We start from the raw sequence: 19,909 nt of genomic DNA, 5'->3' as shown, positions 1-19,909 counted from the left end.
AAAAATAACCAAGTTTGTCTCATAGATGCTGACACTGTACATCTCATTCTCCAAGACCAAATTAGTGGCCATTGAGATGCAGTAATTTGGTGCTTAATCTCAATGCTCCAAATGTCTCTTAGACCATTTTTTGGTTTTTTATTTAAATATCCAGATATTAATTTATACCACAATGCGGCTTGATGCCCTAGGAAGTCTGCTTGGAAACATAAGAACTCTAAACTATATTGATTATTCAATGTTTTCCATTCAGGGAACCCAACCTGAATGGCCTGCTTCAATTGCAACCATTTAAAACTTTGTGTTTTACTAAGACCAAATCTATGTTGCAATTGTGAAAACTCCAGCAGTTTACCTTCTGAAATAACATCATTTAGAGACCGAATGCCTGCAATAATCCAGTTCTTCCAAAGGATTTGAGCTCCGCCAATTTTAATCTTGGAGTTTATCCATAAAGACTGATTAGTTGACTTGTTTATTGGGATAGGTGTTAATTTACTAATAAACCTCAACGTTTTCCAAGTATCCATTAATATCTTATTTCCCCTGTATCTTCTAGGCATGTTGATACTTGGAAAATGAACTAAATTTAGGGGAAACATAAGGCGCCATTCCAAATATAACCAATCCGGTGCATTATCTATGAGTTCTGGGAGGATCCAATACATACCCTGACGTAAAATATAGGCTTGATGGTACCTATAAAAATTTGGAAAATTTACCCCTTCCTCCTTAATTGATTTTTGCAAAGTTACTAAAGCTATTCTAGGTATTTTACCAAGCCAAAGAAATTTAGTTAAAATGCTATTAAGCTTTTTATAAAAGGACCCCTGAAAATAAATAGGTATCATACTCATTTGGTAGCAAACTACAGGCAACATCATCATTTTAATAGTTTGAACTCTCCCCCACCAAGAAAGATGTAAAGGGTTCCATTGCTCACACAACTCCGTAACTTTTTTTAATACAAATTTTTCATTTTCAAGATATTTAAATCCTTCTTCTTTCCATATGAACGGAAAAGCGTCAAATAGATCTTTTACACAATGAACATTTAAAGGTATAAGTTCAGACTTACTCCAGTTAATTTTATATCCTGAAAAATTACCAAACATATCAATTAATTCCAATAGACAAGATAAGGTAGACTCTGGATTCCTCAAATAAAGTAAAATATCATCCGCATATGCCGATATTTTATATTCCATATCAGAATATGGAATACCCTGTATCCCCCTTGCTTGCTATATTGCTAACAATAAGGGTTCTAATACAACATCAAATAACAAAGGAGATAAAGGACAACTTTGTCTAACTCCCCTCTGCAATTTAAAACCTTCAGATAACATATTGTTAATATTTAATCTTGCAATCGGGAAGCTATACAATGTTTTTACCATTTGTATAAATCCAGAACCTATACCAAACCATTCTAAAGCCTGATACATAAAATTCCATTCTACCCTATCAAACGCTTTTTCTGCATCCAATGAAACTGTAAAAGCCGGTTCATCCATTTTTTTTGATAAATTTAACATATGAAACAATAATCTAGAGTTATTAGAGGAATGCCTTTTAGCAACAAAACCAGTCTGATGCGTGTCTATAATATGTGGGAGAGCTTTGGCTAATCTCAAAGCCAAAATTTTCGCCAAAAGTTTATTATCCACATTTATTAAAGATATAGGCCTGTAGTTCGAAACCAAAGTAGGATCTTTATTTGGCTTAGGCAAAACAATTACTACTGATTCAGCCATAGTACCTTTAATATCACCTTTTATAAGTTGTATCTGATATAAATTTAATAAATATGGGGAAAGGACATTTTGAAATGTTTTATAAAATTCTACTGTATAACCATCACCACCTGGAGCGGATCCAACTCTAAGAGATCTCAATGCTGTTTCTAATTCTTTTAATGATATAGGTTCATCTAAACTCCGTTTTATATGATCAGGAACCTTAGGTCCATTAATTAAATCTAAAAAATTTTTACCATCTTTTTGCCTCTCCAAATAAGGCTCGGAAGAATACAATTCCTTATAAAATTTTAGAAATTGTTTTAAAATTATATCCGTTTGATTCGTTATTATACCATTATCATCTTTTATCCCATTAATGTTAGTTCTTCTTTTTTTTGCTTTAAGATAATTCGCCAATAATCTTCCCGCCTTATTAGAATTTCCATAATACATTGTCTGTTTGGAAAACAAATCTCTTCTTATCATTTTTGAAGCTAATTCATTATATTTACCTTTTGCTTTCAGAAGAGCTTGTAATACATCATGTTCCCATTTACGTACAAATTTAGTTTCTAGTACTTTAATTTCTTTTTCTAACTCTATATACTGTATTTTAATCTGTTTCCTAACAAAAGCCGAATAAGATATAATATGACCTCTCATAGTCGCTTTAAATGCGTTCCATACATTTTCAATAGATATAACCTCCACTAAATTAAATTGAAAGAAATCACTAATTTGTGTTTTAAAATTTTCCAAAAATTTGTCATCCACAAGCAATGCATTATCAAATCTCCAAAGAGGTCTTCTATTCTCTAATTGATCTAATTGTAATTCTATCCATACTCCCGCATGATCCGAAATAATAATGGAATCAATGGAAGCCTTAATCACTTGTTGCATTTTATGTGATGAAATAAAAATATAATCTATTCTTGAAAATGATTTATGAACCTGTGAACAAAATGAAAATTCCTGATCATTAAAATGAAGAATAAGCCATATATCCTTCAAATCACATGATTGAACCAAATTATCTAAGCCTAAAGATTTTATACTTTTACCTGGTTTTTTTATCCATTAATGGATCCATTACAGCATTAAAATCTCCAGCCACCACTAAATTAGAAGCAGCCAGTGGTAACAACATACTCTGCAACTTTTTAAAAAATTCTGATTGATTCGAATTAGGGGCATATATATTGAACAACGTCAGGGTATTATTTCCCATACTCATATCAACATGTAACCATCTTCCATGTGGATCCGAATTTATTACCTTAAAATTGGCCATACACTTTTTATTTATAAGAACTGCTACCCCTGCTTTTTTACCTGCTGCTGGAGCAAAAAAACATTCCTTCACCCACCCACCCACTAGTTTCTGTGATTCCTTTATATTCAGATGAGTCTCTTGCAAACAATAAACATCCGCATTTTGCTTCTTTAAAAATGATAATACCTTTTTCCTTTTGATTACATGTACATGATTCAGGCCATTGACATTAATAGAAAATATCTTAAAAGACATAATATATTTTAAACTCCTCATCATAATCCTCTTCTTCCCTTCTTTCATATTTAATATTTAAAGAACTTCTCCCCATAGCACACATTCTTACCCCTAAATTACCCAATCCCTTATTAGTCATTTCCTTAATCATTCTAGTAATACCTTTAATACCCATCTCTTTCCCACCCCTCCCCAATATAATGACTGCTTAAGGACACACATTGGACCAGTAATCCCAACTTTCCCCCTCCCCCCAGGCAACCAATATTTATTAATATCCCCTTTATCATTTATTAAAACAATCTCACTAACCCTCTACAATGTAACTAATTATGACTCTGTTCTGATCATAAACCCTTTTTTTATACCATTTTAAAGTATTTAATTTCTCTATCTGTTATTTAACCTTTGATCACATAACCATAATTAATTTCTAACATTCCTTTAATGCATCTTTATCTTCTCACCAATCTCTAATTCATTCCCCCAGTATTTATTTCATTCAACAAAATTTTATCATAAACATATATTTAATAAATTAGTATCATTTTCCTTATATCTCGTACTATCCAATCCATCAACCCCTATCATCCTTTTAATATCCAACAACCAATATCCATATCTTCATAAATTTCTTTTAAAAATTGTTTTCAATTTTATAAGTTTTTATCTTCTATCTATATATAAACATTTTTATTTCATTTTCAAAAATAAAATTTTCCCTTTTTTCTTTTTTTTTTTACCTTTTTAAAGTATTTAATTTCTCTATCTGTTATTTAACTTTTAGTCACATAACCATAATTAATTTCTAACATTCCTTTAATGCATCTTTATCTTCTCACCAATCTCTAATTCATTCCCCTAGTATTTATTTCATTCAACAAAATTTTATCATAAACATATATTTAATAAATTAGTATCATTTTCCCTATATCACATACTATCCAATCCATCCACCCCAATCATCCTTTTAATATCCAACAACCAATAACCATATCTTCATATATTTCTTTAAAACTTGTTTTCAATTTTATAAGTTTTTATCTTCTATTTATATATAAACATTTTTATTTCTCCCCTACAACTACCAATAAATTCTTATTTTGTATCTTTCTTTATATATTATTCAGTTTCCTTTCCTTTACTTTCATCAAAATGTCATATAACTTGTCCTATCTATAATTAGTCCCTTCTGCATTCTTCTTCTTGTTGTCTTTTCATTCTGTACTTTCTCCTTTACTGACTTATTACATTAATTGAACTTTTATATTTATTTCTTAGCTACATCCATCCTCTCTGAAACCTCTTCACTGTCAGTTTTCTTTTTATTTAATATCCTTTTAGTCTATCAATCCTGCTTTTTCTTCTTAACATCTTTTTATTTTCTTGTCCATTCTTCACTTTTCTCCTTTTGTTAATTTGTCAAGTCCATTCTTCCTTCCTGTTCATTCTGTACTCCAGCCGTCCATCCTTCATTCTCCTAAAGTTCAGTCAAATAACTTCACTTAATAAACTTTCCAGTCCATTCTTCTTGCTTCTTTCTTCTTTACATTCTTTTATTGTCTTTTGCACTTGTCTATTTTTATTTCCTGTTCTTTATTGTATATTTCTCTTTCTCCAACAAACAAAAGTCCCATAACTCCTTATATTAAATTTTTTGTTCAATATCCATCAATCCAGTCCTAATATTTATCCCTTCATTTCAACCACCATTGTGCTAAAATGACATAGGTTCTGACTTTGAAAGAAAGGTCTTTAGCTTTTCTGGATCAACAAAATACAAAGATTTTTCCCCACTAGATACTCTCATTTTTGCTGGGTAATATAACCCATACTTATATCCTTTTTCCTTTAATTGAGGTCTCAGATAAAGGAATTTCTTCCTAATATTTGCTGTATTTTTTTGCAAAGTCTGGTAAAAACCATATTTTGGACCCTTTATAGTTTAAATTTTTATCTTTTTTGGCAGCACTTAAAATTTCTATTGCTTGCTGGTATCTTAACATCTTGAATATTAATGGTCTTGGTCTCCCTTGATTTTCCACATTTTTTATTGGAATCCTGTGCGCCCTTTCTATTTCCAAAGGCTGTTTGAAATCCAACTGCAGTATTTTAGGAATTAGATTTTCTAAAAACTGTATAGCATTTTTCCCTTCCAAATTTTCCTGTATTCCAAAAAGTTTTATATTCTTTCTTCTTCCACGGTTTTCGTAATCTTCCAGCTGATTTTTCAACTGAATAATTTCCAAACTGTCATTTTTACATCTTTTTCCTTCACATTCTAAACCCTCCATTTTAGCTTCTAACTCTGTTGTTCTTTTGTTAGTTATTTCCATTTGTCTGTGGATGTTCAGTATTTCTTCCTTCATTTCTGCCATATTACTCACATTTTCTTTCAGCATTTGTTTAATTTGCCTCAGTTCCTCCATAACTTCGGCTTTGCTTAACTCCTCCAACTCTTCAGCAGGAAGCGGAACCTTACTCGGGGTAATTTGATCTTGCTTCTGCCTTTTCGCCACCCCACCAGTTTCACTTTTGTTCTGTCGGGTGCTCGCCATGCTCCCGCTCTCCTCTCCGATATTTTTCGCCGAAATCGGTTTAAATGGGAAATCTTTTTTTTATCAACCGTTGCCTAGGTAAGAGGAGCGCCGCGATCACACGTCCATTTTGTGTGCGCGCCAAGCCACGCCCCGTTAGTTTTTTCTATTTATTCAACCTGAACTCTGATGCTAGACAAAGTTCTATGGTCTGGGTCATCCAAATAGGAAAAGATTGAAAGAAGATTTGCCAAATCCAGCAAAGGGGAGCTAAGGTTAACACAGGACAGACTTCTACAATCTGTGGCCCACAAATGGTAAAAGATGAGTTCGGTAACCTTAGTGTTATAGGTAATTTTGTTGTCACATGCTGCAAGTGAGGGTGTTCTGTAGCTCAGGGGGAAGGGGAAGACACCTTGACTGGTAAGTTGAATACTGTCAGCAATACTTGGAGCCTTGGTTATAACCACCTATAGAAACATAGAAATTGACGGCAGAAAAGGGCCACAGCCCATCGAGTCTGCCCATTCCAATGACCCACTCCCTGACTTCTACTCCCCTATAGATCCCACGTGAATATCCCATTTTCTCTTAAAATCTAACACGCTGTTGGCCTCAATCACCTGCTGAGGCAGCTCGTTCCAATGATCGACCACCCTTTCGGTGAAGAAATACTTCCTAGCATCACCTTGAAACTTCCCTCCCCTGATTTTCAGCGAGTGTCCTCTGGTTACCGAGGGCCCTGTAAGACTGAAGATATCAACTTTCACCTCTATATGCCCTGTGATATACTTAAAGGTCTCAATCATGTCCCCCCTCTCTCTTCGCTCCTCCAGTGAGTACATCCACAATTTTTTTAGCCTTTCCTCATACGTGAGATCCCTGAGCCCCAAGACCATCCTGGTAGCCATACACTGAACCGACTCAACTCTCAACACATCTTTCCGGTAGTGTGGTCTCCAGAATTGAACACAATACTCGAGATGGGGTCTCACCATGGATCTGTACAGTGGCATTATGACTTCAGGTTTTCTGCTGACAAAACCCCTCCGGATGCAGCCCATCATTTGTCTTGCCCTGGACGAAGCTTTCTCCACCTGATTGGCAGCCTTCATATCATCGCTAATGATCACTCCTAAATCACGTTCCACCGTGGTCCTGGACAAGGTTTCACCATTTAGTGAGTAAGTTCTGTGTGGATTTTTTTTGCCTAGGTGCATTACTTTACATTTTTTTAGCATTGAAGCCTAGCTGCCAAGTTGATGACCATTGTTCCAGTTTCCGTAGGTCTTGCATCATAAAGTCAGGAACACTGCTTTTGCCTACTATGTTGCATAGTTTGGCGTCGTCGGCAAACAGTGATACTTTTCCTCTAAGCCCTTGGGTCAAATCTCCTATGAATAAATTGAATAAAATCGGCCCTAAGACGGAGCCCTGAGGTACTCCACTCGTTACTGCTGACGTTTTGGAGGGGGTACCGTTTACCATCACCCTTTGAAGCCTACCATCTAGCCAATCCTTTACCCATGCAGTGAATGTATCCCCTAATCCCATCAATTTTAGTTTGTTCAACAGCCTGCGGTGTGGGACGCTATCAAAAGCTTTGTTGAAGTCCAAATATATCACATCCAGGGACTCCCTGGCATCCAGACGATTGGTCACCCAGTCAAAGAAGTCAATCAGATTAGATTGGCAGGACCTTCCCCTGGTAAATCCGTGTTGGTGTGGATCTCGTAAATTTTCTTTGTCTAGAATTTCGTCGAGTTTCTGCTTGATCAGTGTTTCCATGAGTTTGCACACTATGGATGTAAGACTCACCGGTCTGTAATTTTCTGCCTCTGTTCTGCAGCCCTTTTTGTGGAGTGGAATTACGTTAGCTGTTTTCCAGTCTAGGGGTACTTTTCCCGTGCGCATGGAAAGATTGAAGAGCACGGATAGTGGTTCAGCCAGAACTTCACTCAGCTCTCTGAGTACCCTGGGGTGTAGATTGTCAGGTCCCATGGCTTTGTCTACTTTGAGTCTTGAAAGTTCATGGTAGACACTACTGGGTGTAAACTCGTAATCATGAAACAGGTCATTTTGGCTGTCTCTTATCTGTAGTTGCGGACCAGCTCCCGGCGCTTCACAGGTGAATACTGAGCAGAAGTATTCGTTTAGCAGTTCTGCCTTGGTATAATCAGATTCTGCGTAGTTTCCGTCTGATTGCCTAAGGCGTACTATCCCATCTTTGTTTCTCTTCCTGTCGCTAATGTACCTGAAAAAGGATTTGTCCCCTTTTTTAATATTCCGTGCTAGATCTTCCTCTGTTTGAAGTTTGGCTTCCCTGACTGCCTTTATGACAGCCTTAGATCTGGCCAGGTAGTCTTCTTTTGCCTCTCTTTTCTCAAGATGTTTGTAGGTGATAAATGCTTCTTTTTTCTTTTTTATGAGGTCCGAAATTTCCTTGCTGAACCATTGTGGTTTTTTGTTTCTCCGGCGTTTGCTTACTGTATTTATGTAGCGGCTAGATGCTTCGTTCAGGATGGATATTAGATTTGACCACATAGTTTCCGGATTGTCTGTTACTGCATGGTTTTGCAGCTCCTGATGGACAAAGTCTCTCATGTGGTCGAAATCTGCGCCCTTAAAGTTGAGGACCCTCGTTGCTGTGTTTGATTTAGAGAAGTCTATCCTGAGGTTGAGCCATACCATGTTGTGGTCACTGGAAGCCAGCGTGTCTCCCACTGATACTTCCGAGACACTGTCTCCATTTGTGAGTACCAAGTCCAGTATTGCCTTTTCCCTGGTGGGCTCTAATACCATTTGTTTGAGTTGTGCACCCTTAATGGAGGTTAATATTCTTCTGCTGCCACTCGTAGTCGCGGAGAGGGTGTTCCAGTCTGCGTCTGGCATGTTGAAGTCCCCTAACAGTACTGTGTCACCATGCAGAGTGATGTTCTCTATGTCCTCAATCAATTCCTTGTCTTTGTCTTCCTGTTGTCTCGGAGGCCTGTATACCACACCGAGGTAAAGGCATTTTTCTTTCCCTCTGGCCAGGTTTACCCAAAGTGATTCCCCTGTGTATCTAACCTCTGTGATCCTGGTAGTTTTGATATTATCCTTAGTGTATAGTGCTACCCCCCTCCTAATTTGCCCTCTCTGTCCCGACGAAGTAGATTGTAGCCTGGTATAACCATATCCCACCCATGCGAGTCCGTGAACCAGGTCTCGGATATCGCTACTATGTCAAGGTCAGCATTCCTTATCTCTGTTTCTAGTTCCAGGATTTTGTTGCCCAAGCTGTGTGCATTAACATATATTGCTCTCCAAATTTGTGATGAGATGCCTATCCCCATTCGTGCGTCTCCTGTTTTTATGTGTATACTATGGGCACTTACCTTAGGCTCAAAAGTGTGGGTTTTACTTGCTTCCCCAGGGTGGATCCTTGCTGCCCTTGTATGTATGTATGAACCCTCCCCCAACTTACCTAGTTTAAAGCCTTCCGAAGTAGGCGTGCTAGTCGATGTCCAAAAACTTTCTTGCCTCTCTTTGTTATGTGTAGTCCGTCTTGTCCCTGTAGTCCTTGTAGCGCCTCTCCGTGGTCTAGGAATCCAAAGTTCATCTCTAAACACCATTCGCGAAGCCACTCGTTGGTCCGATGGATACGCTCTTCCCTTTCTCTGCCTTTGTCTCTTACCGGGAGAATTGATGAGAAGACCACCTGTGCTCCTGTCTGCTTCAGCTTTCTTCCCAGGGTTGGCTGCCTATATGGTTAGCATTGTGGAGAATAGACAATCATTGTTTTAAGCATTGGTGACTGGGCCTTGTGCAGAGTGGTAGGTGCAACTCTGGACACTTTGTTGGGCAGACTAGGAGGACTGTGTGGGTCTTTACTGCCATCATTTACTGTGTTACTATAAATCGCAAAGGACCTCTTAGGCTCACAGGACCCAATGGTACCATGTGCTTCAAACTTTATAGCACAAGTGCTACTCATCCCCTGCCACTGAAAAGGTATTATGCCTCTGCAAATGGTAATGGAAGTAACAGCACAAGTATTAGGGAGAGGACCACAATACTATCAGCTCAGATTATCCAGGATAGGTAATACCATAGAAGCAGTTTTCTCATCCTCAATGCTCAACAGCAACTTAGATTTCTAAGTTTGCTTCAACACAAACCTGTGACCACCTCATTATCTGCCAATGTCCCTCTTTCAGCCTTGATTCTACCAGTTAAAAAAGGTGTTTTAAAGTTTATAACCGACTTCATTCTTTCTCTTCTTGTGGGATTATTATTTACCTCACTATATTAATGTACTCAGATGCAAATAGATCTATTTTTATGTATTCTTTAACCCTACCTTCTTACCCTCAGCGCTCACATAACCATGCCTCTCACGTGTGAATTCTCCCTGGTAAGTCTACTTTACCAACTTACTTCTCACCTTCATATTAGGATACTAGCTCCCAGGCAATTTTGACCATGCCATCATTGTCTCACAAGCCTCATAAGACTGATTTGTCTCACAAGTCTCACAAGTCTGACTTATCTCACCAATCAAGGCCTAGAAAATTCTCCCATATCTTGGATAAATCTCATTATTCACTAAAGAGGCACTTAGTGACCACTCCTTCCCCCCCCCATGACTCCTATACACAAACTCTTTCTCCTAATATTGATTATTCTCAATCTCTCTTCACACCAAACCACCCTCCCTTTTGTTCTCCACCCTCTTCTCAGCCCTAAAGCTTCAAAACTTTCTCCCTCTCATTCAATCATCCCTAGTCTACCTGTTTGCATCTCAACCATGGCATGGCCTCCCCTTGCCTCTCCCACACTCATCCATATTCTCTTACTCCTTCTCTTGCTCTCTACCAGAGGCATCAATCCCAGTCCTCCCAATCAGCCCTCATCCTACTCATGCATGTCACACCACAATGTAACCAATCTTATTTCTGTTCCTCTTTCCCCCCACCTCTCTGTCTTTCTTATGTGCCCTGTAGAATGCCCACTCTGTCTCCAACAAGCTTATCTTCATCCATGACCTCTTTATATTTCAAATTTTCTACCTGCTGGCACTAACTGAGACCTAGATCTGCCCTAAAGACTCTGCTTCAGCTATCACCCTGTGTTATGGAGGCTACCTTCTCTCACCTACACTTCACCGAGTTGGTTGTGGAGATGGTACTGGGCTATTACTCTCACCATCTTCCACCTCAATCTCACTGTTCTCCCGCCTTTGAAGTCCACTCCATCTGTCTATTCACTCGTGGTAGTCATTTACCGACCTCCTGATAAGTCCCTCTCTTCCTTCTTCATTGACTTTGACTCTCCTTCTTTCTCAAACCCTCATCTCCTTCTCTCATCCTTGGTGACTTCAACATCCATGCTGATGACCCCTCTGACTCCTACACTTCCAGGGATCTCACTCTAACATCCAATACAACCTCCAGCTATGTTCCACACTGCTAAGCACTAGAATGGCCACTTCTCCTCCAATGGCAAAACCTCCAAATTCTGCACCTCAACTCTTCCCCTCTCTGAGCATCATCTGTTAATGTTCACAACTCATGATCCTCCCCCACAAACTTGGTCAATCATTACCTATATGTTTAGGAACCTTCAGGCTATTGACCCTGGTATCCTTTCTACCACTATCTTATCCCTCCCTTCAACTACAGTCATACAAGCCTGTCAATGAAGCTGTCTTCTCCTACAAAACCATTCTCTCCTCTGTTCAAGATACCCTTGCACTTCCCATTTCACATCCAATAAGGTTTGGCAATCTCCAACCCTGGCTGATCTCCAACATCTACTACCTGTACTCCTGTGCCTGATCTGTTGAAGGTCTTTGGCTTATATCCTGAACACATGATGACTTCACAAACTTCAAATTCTTCCAATCTGCCTTCTCACTTGCCGAACAAGAATATTATGCCCATTTAACTAACTCTCTTTGCTCTTCGCTGTCTCTTTGCCACACTCAACTCTTTACTCAAAGTGCCCTCACCTCCAATCTTCCCTTCACTTCCCCCCCCCCAGACATTGGCAGTTTGGCAGTGTTCTTCTGTGACAAGATTCACAACATTCAGCTTGAGTTCTCAATCAGGTCACCTCTCCCTCAACCTCCATTCCAGATATCCATTCTGCCAACCTCCCTACAACCCCTGATACCTTTACCTCCTTTTCTGAAATAACTTTAGAAGAAACTGCATATCTTCTCTCCTCCTCCAAAGCTACTACCTACTCCTCTGATCCAATTCCCACCCACCTACTCAGCACTCTCTCTCCCACTGTCATCCCTCATCTCTTGTCACATCCTCAACCTATCACTCTTCACTGCAATTGTTCCCAGTGTCTTCAAACATGCTGTAGTTACACCTCTCCTCAAAAAAACCCTCACTAGACCCCACATCCCCCTCCAACTATCACCCCATCTCCCTCTTCTTCTTATCCAAGCTACTTGAACGTGCTGGTTCATCACCGTTGCCTGGACTTTCTTTCATCTCAAGCAATTCTTGACCCACTTCAATCAGGCTTTTTCCCACTCCATTCCACAGAAACTGCCCTTGCTTAAGTATCTAATGACCTGTTCCAGGCCAGCTTCAAGGGTCTCTACTCTATCCTCATCCTTCTCAATCTATCTGCTGTTCTCGATACTGTTGATCACCATCTACTCCTCAATACGCTGTCCTTACTGGGATTCAAAAGTTGTGTTTTCTCCTAGTTTTCTTCCTATCTCTCCCATCGCATTTTCAGTGTATGCACTGGGGGATTCTCCTCCACTGCTATCCCATTGTCAATTGGTATACCTCAAGCCTCTGTTTTGGGACCTTTCGTTTTCTCCATATATACCCAGCGCCTTATCTTTCCACCTAAATCCACCTCCCCACCCCATTCTGTATTTCCATGAAAACGCTCCTCCTCCGTGTCTTGTCAGCTAGCAATCTCGGAGTCATCTTTGACTTCTCTCTCTCCTTCTCCGCTCAGATCCAACAAACTGCTAAAGCCTGCTGCCTCGTCCTCTATAATATTATGAAAATCTAACCTCTCTTTCCAAGCACATTGCCAAAACCCTTATCCACACTCTCATCACCTCTTATTTAGATTATTGCAACTTGCTTCTCTCAGGTCTTCTGCTCAACTATCTCTCTCTCTCCTCCAATCTGTGCAAAATTTTGCTGTATGACTTATATTCCGCGAGAGCCGGCTCTTGCGGAATAGAAGTCATACAGCAGAATTTTGCATGGAAACCCCTCTCTTCAAGTAATTTCATTGACTTCCCATCCATTTCCACATACAATTCAAATTCCTCTTACTGACTTATAAGTGCATTCACTCTGCAGCCCCTCAATATCTCTCCTCACTTGTCTCCCCTTATGCTCCCCCTGTGAACTCCGTTCATCGGGCAATTCCCTCCTACCCTTCTCCTCCACTGCCAACTTCATACTCTGTCCTTCTATCCTGCTGCACCATATGCATGGGAGAGAGTGCCTGAGTCATGACATCTGGCTTCGTCTATAGCACTATTCAAATCCAAGCTAAATGCCCACTTTTTCAAAGCTGCTTTCAACTCCTAATTCTGACTCACCATAAAATTACCTATGTCCATCCTATCATTCTCTCTACAAAAAAACTCCCCAACCCATATATGTTCCGTCTGTCTGTCCAAATTAGATTGTAAGCTTTTCGGAGAAGAGGCCGTCTATTACATGTCAAATGTACATTGGGTACACCTTTCAGCGCTACAAAAATGATAAATAGCAGTAGTAGTAACAGCAACACCTGGGCCCTCTTTACTAAGGTGCGCTAATCAATTTAGCACATGCTAAACGCTAACGTGTGCATGTTAGTCTATGGACATGTTAGCGTTTAGTGTGCGCTAATCGATTAGCGCAGCTTAGTAAAAGAGGGGGCTAGTGTCCAAACTTAGGATCCATGTTAGCCAAGTTCTGAAAGAAAACTGAATGGTCTGATTGCAGCAGCACTTCCATCACAGCACTTCTCTTGACTTCAGGTAAATCACTTAGCTATTTTTATTTTAATTAGTCAGATTGTAAACTCTTTGGGGAAGCAACTTATAGTAACTAAATTTTTAAGTTCAAACAATTTTTGATGAAAAGAGAAAGCATGTACAAACATAACATAAAATTCAAACATAATACAAAAAGAAAAACGAAAGTGGTACAGCATAGTGGATCCACTAACTCCTTCATCAAAATAATTTGGTGTTCCCCCCCAACCACAAAATATCAAACCAATAACTGAACCCCCCATAACATTCCCACCCCCACCCACCCCGGTAATATGCAACAACAGTTTATGTTCATAAGACAAACCAAGAAGCAAATACAACAGTAACACACTGATCATCCAGTTTCTCCCACCCAGAAAAATACAAACTTAGGATTTAAAGCAGGTCAGAGCAGAAAAAAAACAAAAGATCCATAATACAATGAGAGGAAGGGCTGAACAAAAAACAGTGCCACTAAAGACATGCTATAGTCTCATCCCATAGAAATCTCCCCCTTCCCCCAACTCACCATCCCTCCCCCCCCAAAAAAAAATACTAGGAACATCAAGGAAGACAGAAATACCCTATCAGGATAAGTCATTAATGATTAAACTTCTGGCCCGAGGTGATAAATCCTGGAGAAAATATGTGTATGCAGAAAAAAACCTTTTTTCAATTAGCAGACGTGCGAGCCTCCACTGCCTCAAACTGCAGTAAACGATGAAATTGATTCTGCCAATTAGTAACTATAATGTTGCAAGCAGCCTTTAACGTTATTTGGAAAGACAAGCTAAATATTCAAAAATTATCACAACCAAGATTTGTAATGATGGTAACACTTCAGGAAATTGCAAATCTAGGCCCATGGTGCCATAATCTAATACAACTAGATTCTTATTAAGCTCGAAGCCTAAAAGGAACAGAAGGAAACTAGTAGGATAACAAGTTACCTTTTTGTTCTTTGGCACTTCATCCAACATTGCTAAAGTTCTAGCAAACTCTTCATCTTCATGCAGTTGTCTTTCCAGCTAAGGGAATTAAAAAAAAAAAAACCTCAAAATAAAAAAAAGCCGAAACAGAATCTATTAATCGTAAACAACAAACTAAAATATGCACATTTTCTCAGCCTTATAACATAAATGACAACAGAAAAAGAACCAGTGACCTAACTAGTTAGCCTAGTTATTTCCATTTACTTTGCTAAGGTACATTGCTACTAGACACTCAGTATAACAGGTATGAGCTATAACATAGTTACTCAACTGTGGCAGATGTTAATCCAAGAACAGCAAGCAGATATTCTTACCTGTGGGTGACGTCATGTCTGGTACAGACAGTGGAAAAGTGTACAGTCACTTTAAAAATCTCAAGACTGCCTGTACCTTGCATGCATGAGTGTCTTCCCACGGGACCTTCAGTTCAGTAACAAAGCTAAAAAGCAGCCAACTAGAAGAGGTGGGAAGATTCTGAGAATATCTGCCTGCTGCCCTTGGATAACAACTGCTACAGGTGAGTAACTATGCTTTATCCAAGAAGAAGCAGGCAACATATTCTCACGTGAGACTCCCTAGCTGCCAGGATCATGCCTCTGAGAAGAGGACTACTGACAACTATTATAGGCCTGGTGAACCCAAAAAAGGTTGGAGGGAAGTTGACATCTAAACAGAAAATACATTGGTTGGTCGAACCAACTATCCTATCTGGAATGATTCTCCAAACAATAGTGGGATGTGAAGGTATGAACTCAGGACCAGGTTGCTGCCTTACAGATGTCCTCAATGGGAGTGGAACATAGTTGAGCTACTGAAGTCGCCATTGCCCAAACTTTATGTGCAGCGACATAGCAAAAAGAAATACAGTCCATATGCCACGTGGAAACAGTTCTCTTTGTGATAGGAGCACCATGTTTGTTTGGACTGAAAGAGTTGAGTGGAAGATCTGTGAGGTTTGGTGTGATCTAAGTAATAAGCTAGTGCACATTTACAGTCCAGTGTGGAGTATCACTTCACCAGGGTGAGAATGTGGTTTTGGAGAAAAGACCAGGAGAACTATGGACTGGTTTAGATGAAACTCTGAGATAACCTTCGAAGGAACTTGGGATAAGTGTGAAAAACCACCTTAATGTAGAAAGTTGTATGAGTCGAGTCTCTTTCATTTGAAAGGAAAAACTGCAATGAGAGGGAATAGTATGAAGTTAAGAGGTGATAGGCTCCGGAGTAATCTAAAAAAATACTTTTTTACAGAAAGGGTGGTAGATGCATGGAACAGTCTCCCAGAAGAGGTGGTGGAGACAGAGACTGTGTCTGAATTCAAAAGGGCCTGGGATAGGTACATGAGATCTCTTGGAGAGAGAAAGATAATGGTTACTGCGGATGGGCCTTTATCTGCCATCATGTTTCTATGTATAAGGTGAATCTGAAACAAGTGCTTGAAGTTCACTGACTTGGCATGCAGATGTAAAAGATATGAGGAATACTACTTTCAAAGTGAGATGCTTGAGGAATGAAGTTGAGAATGGTTCAACTGGATGCTTCATCAGAGTGGAAAGTACAACATTAAGGAGGCTTGATTGGAGGTCTGGTATGGAGAAGACCTTTCATGAATCTGAAAACCAAAGGATTACATTACATTAGTGACTTTTATTCCACCATTACCTTGTGGTTCAAGGCGGATTACACAAGAGGTTATCTGGACATTTCCAGAAGAGTTACACAGTAGAGTGGGTTACTTCAGGGAGATCTGGACAATGTATCAGGATCATTACAAGATAGATAATTTAGTCAGAAGATTGTAGGATCTAGGGAAATTGAAATGCTTCCTATGGTGTTAGTTTGTCTCGATGGATTTCTTGAATAGCAGGGTTTTTATTTCTCTTCTGAAAGTTTTGTAGTCTGGTGTTGTGACCAGTAGATTGGAGAGTTGATGGTCTAGTTTTGCTGCCTGCGTGCTAGTAGGCCATCATACATTTTTTTGTGTTTGATGCCTCTGATTAGGGGTGAGTGAAAGGTGTCTGGGTTCTCCTTTGCCTGGTTGTGGTAGTTCAGATAAGGCGGTTGTTAAAGTAGGCTGGACTGTCTCCATTCATGGCTTTGAATAGCAGACAGTAAAATTTGAACAGAACAGGATGGTTCTATTCAAAAAACAATGGTTTTTTGACCATTTGTGTATGGAAAGCACTAATAGCACTAAGATGAACTCTGACAGGAATATTTTTTTAGTCCAGAGTCAGAGAGGTGTAAAAGATAATCTAGGACCAATGGAAAAGGACAGGTGATTGGATCCAGTGTGTTGCTATTACACCAGATTGTGAAATGAGTCCATTTGAAGCGAAAGCAGCACTGTAAAGAAGGCTTTTTAAAGGCTTCAATAATGGCTGACACTGGAGCAGAAATTGCAAAGGCATTCAGTGGTTGGAGAGAGACACTATACTGTGAGAGCTAATAAACGTAGATTGGGATGGAGGAGAAAGCCTTCGTTCTGTGTCAGCAACGTTGGAAAGATTTGAAGTGTGATGGGTTCCCTTATGCTGATCTGAAGGATAGGAAATCATGGTTGACGAAGCCACCGAAGTGCTATGAGAATCATGGTGGCTTATTCTTGGCTAAGTTTGAGTAGAGTTTTCCTGAGGAATTGGAGGGAAAGCATAAAGGAATTTGTCCTGCCACTCGATGTGAAAGGTATCCAACTCCAGATGATTGGGAGTGTAGAGTCTGGAACATAAAAGCGCAAGTTTGAAATTACAAGGAGAAGCAAAAAGATCCACTTCTGGGATTCCTCAAACCACAAATATCTGATGTAAGGTGGTGGAGTTGATTGACCACTCATGTGGCTGTAGAATTCTGCTCAGCTTGTCTGCTAAGATATTCTGCTTTCCTGCTAGATAAACTGCTTTCAGGAAAATTTTGTGAGGAAATGTCCAGGACCAGATTTTGATCACTTGACAGAGCAGGCGAGACTCTGTTCCACCCTGCTTGTTCACGTAGTGCATGGACTCTGCTTGTTCACGTAGTGCATGGCTACCTGGTTGTCCATGTAGATGAGTACTACTTGACTGAGGAGACAATCCTGGAAGGTGCACAAAGCTTTACAAATTGCTCAAAGCTCGAGGAGATTGATATGGAAAGTTCTTTCAGGAGGAGTCCAGGAGCCTTGGGTATGGAGACCATCAAGATGGGCTCCCCATCCAAGCATGGAAGTATTGGTTGTCAATACCTTTTCATGCGGTGGTGCTTGCAATAGATGACCCTTGGAGAGATTGGTCAGTGATAACCATCACTGCAGAGACTGACAAAGCTGTGAGGTTACTCTGATCTGCTGAGATAGTAGACCAGTGGCCTGAGACCACTGGGTCAAAAGTGCATAATGCGGTTCCCTGAGACGTTAAACGGGCAAATGGAGTTACATACACTGTAGAGACCATGTGGCTGAGGAGTCTCAGAATTTAACATGCTGTTATGAAACATAGAGAGGAGACTTTCTGACATGTTTGAAATAGAATATTAAGTCTTTGGGGGGACTTCAATGTAACAGTAGGAAGTACAACTGAAGATGCAGTAATTGGAAAACATGGCATAGAACGAAATAAAGCTGGTGATAACTTAGTACAGTTTTACAAAACAAACCAATTGTCAATCATGAATACACATTTCCAACACCACAAACGTTGCAGGTACGCATGGACCTATCCAAATGGCATGTATGGAAGTCAAATTGACTACATCTGCATAGGATAGAGATGGAAATCTGCAGTTTTGACTGCAAGGACTAAACCAGAAGCTGATTGTGAAGCGACCATGAGCTTTTGACATGAAAGATCAAAGTAATGCTTCATAAGAAGAGGAGACCTCCCATAAAAATGACATTGAAAACATTCCATCAGACTACTGATAAAACTAGACAACAGATTTGCCTGTCTTGATACAGGAGAGAACACAAAGAGTTATGGAATAACATCAAACCGTAATTAGTGATGAAGCTAAAAAAAACACTCCAGAAGAGAAAGAAAGCCAAGAAATTGCCTTGAATCTCAGAAGAAACCAGAAAAATAGCAGAACAAAGACAAGCAAAACTTTCCAGTGATAAAGAAAAAGTATCACCAATGAACTGAGTGTTTCAATGTCGAGTTTGATAAAACAAAGAATAATATCTAAAAGATATTTGTCAGAAAATTGAATCAGAATTTAAACAGAAAAACCAGATTAGCTTATCAGGACATTAAGAGATTGGAGTAGAAATTCCATCCTCGATTGAGGATGCTTAAAGATGCCAATGAAATGATCCTGAATGATCCAGAAAGCATTAAAAAGAGATGGGAAGAAAGGAAGAAGTGACATCACTGACCTGAATGGCAGCCTGAATTTGGGGCTCCGTCGATAGCCTGATCAAGCCCTACTAATTTCCCATAGTGCTCCAGTGGCTGTCCTTACCTTCCATGTGTGGGGGAAGAAATTTGTGGCATGTCAATCAGGAAGAAAGTGGAGACGCCGCATTCGTCGTTGCCGAGGCCTGGATAGCATGTTGGTACGGCTGCCATGTGCAGCGGATCTGACGGCGGCTTCTGATGGTGCTACGGTTGAGCGCGCAGGTGCTGTGGGATCGATTGCGGAGCACGGCAGGCCTGATTCTGCTTCGCCGGAGCCGTTCACTAAAGCGGACCTCACTGCCTGGATGGAAGAGATGAAGGTAGAGATCTCGGCAGTAGTGGTCCAGGTGCGAGATGCGGTGCGTGAGCTTAAAAGCGACCTAACCGAGATGGGAGCCCGTATTGACACTGTGGATCTTGGGTGGACACCTGTGTAGAAACGGTGGCAGGGGCTCAGAGAGGAGTGGAGGAGGTCCAGGATGAGCCGCAGCTGTTGCTCGATAAAGCTGAAGACCTTGAAAACCATTCCCGCTACAACAAAGTTTGGGTGCGAGGTATCCCTGAGACCCCCAGCTTATAGAGATGCCAGGGAGGTCTTTTCCAACTTTGCTCACTAGCTCCTAACTGAGGATGACTTGGCAGTGGGAGTGGGCCCATCGGGCACTAGGTCCCCGCGCTGGAGACTGTCCTCGTGATATTGTGGTGTGCCTGCAGAGTTTTGTTCTCAAGGAGCGCCTGTTGTGGGTGGCACGGGAAAAG

General features: G+C 40.0%; 1 protein-coding gene across 7 annotated transcripts in view; it reads right to left on the bottom strand.

Moving 5' to 3' along the window:
- RFC1 (replication factor C subunit 1) overlaps positions 1-19,909 on the bottom strand; it is a 363,193-nt gene that overhangs the window by 156,931 nt on the left and 186,353 nt on the right. For all 7 annotated transcript variants that reach the window (XM_033947362.1, XM_033947360.1, XM_033947358.1 and 4 more), the window contains one exon: positions 14,739-14,816. In XM_033947362.1, coding sequence (XP_033803253.1) covers positions 14,739-14,816 — 78 coding nt within the window. The remainder of the gene's footprint in view (positions 1-14,738; positions 14,817-19,909) is intronic.

This window comes from Geotrypetes seraphini, chromosome 1, assembly GCF_902459505.1.
Source record: "Geotrypetes seraphini chromosome 1, aGeoSer1.1, whole genome shotgun sequence".
In the NCBI taxonomy this organism is placed as follows: Eukaryota; Metazoa; Chordata; class Amphibia; order Gymnophiona; family Dermophiidae; genus Geotrypetes; species Geotrypetes seraphini.
This window is presented reverse-complemented; position numbering and strand designations above follow the sequence as displayed.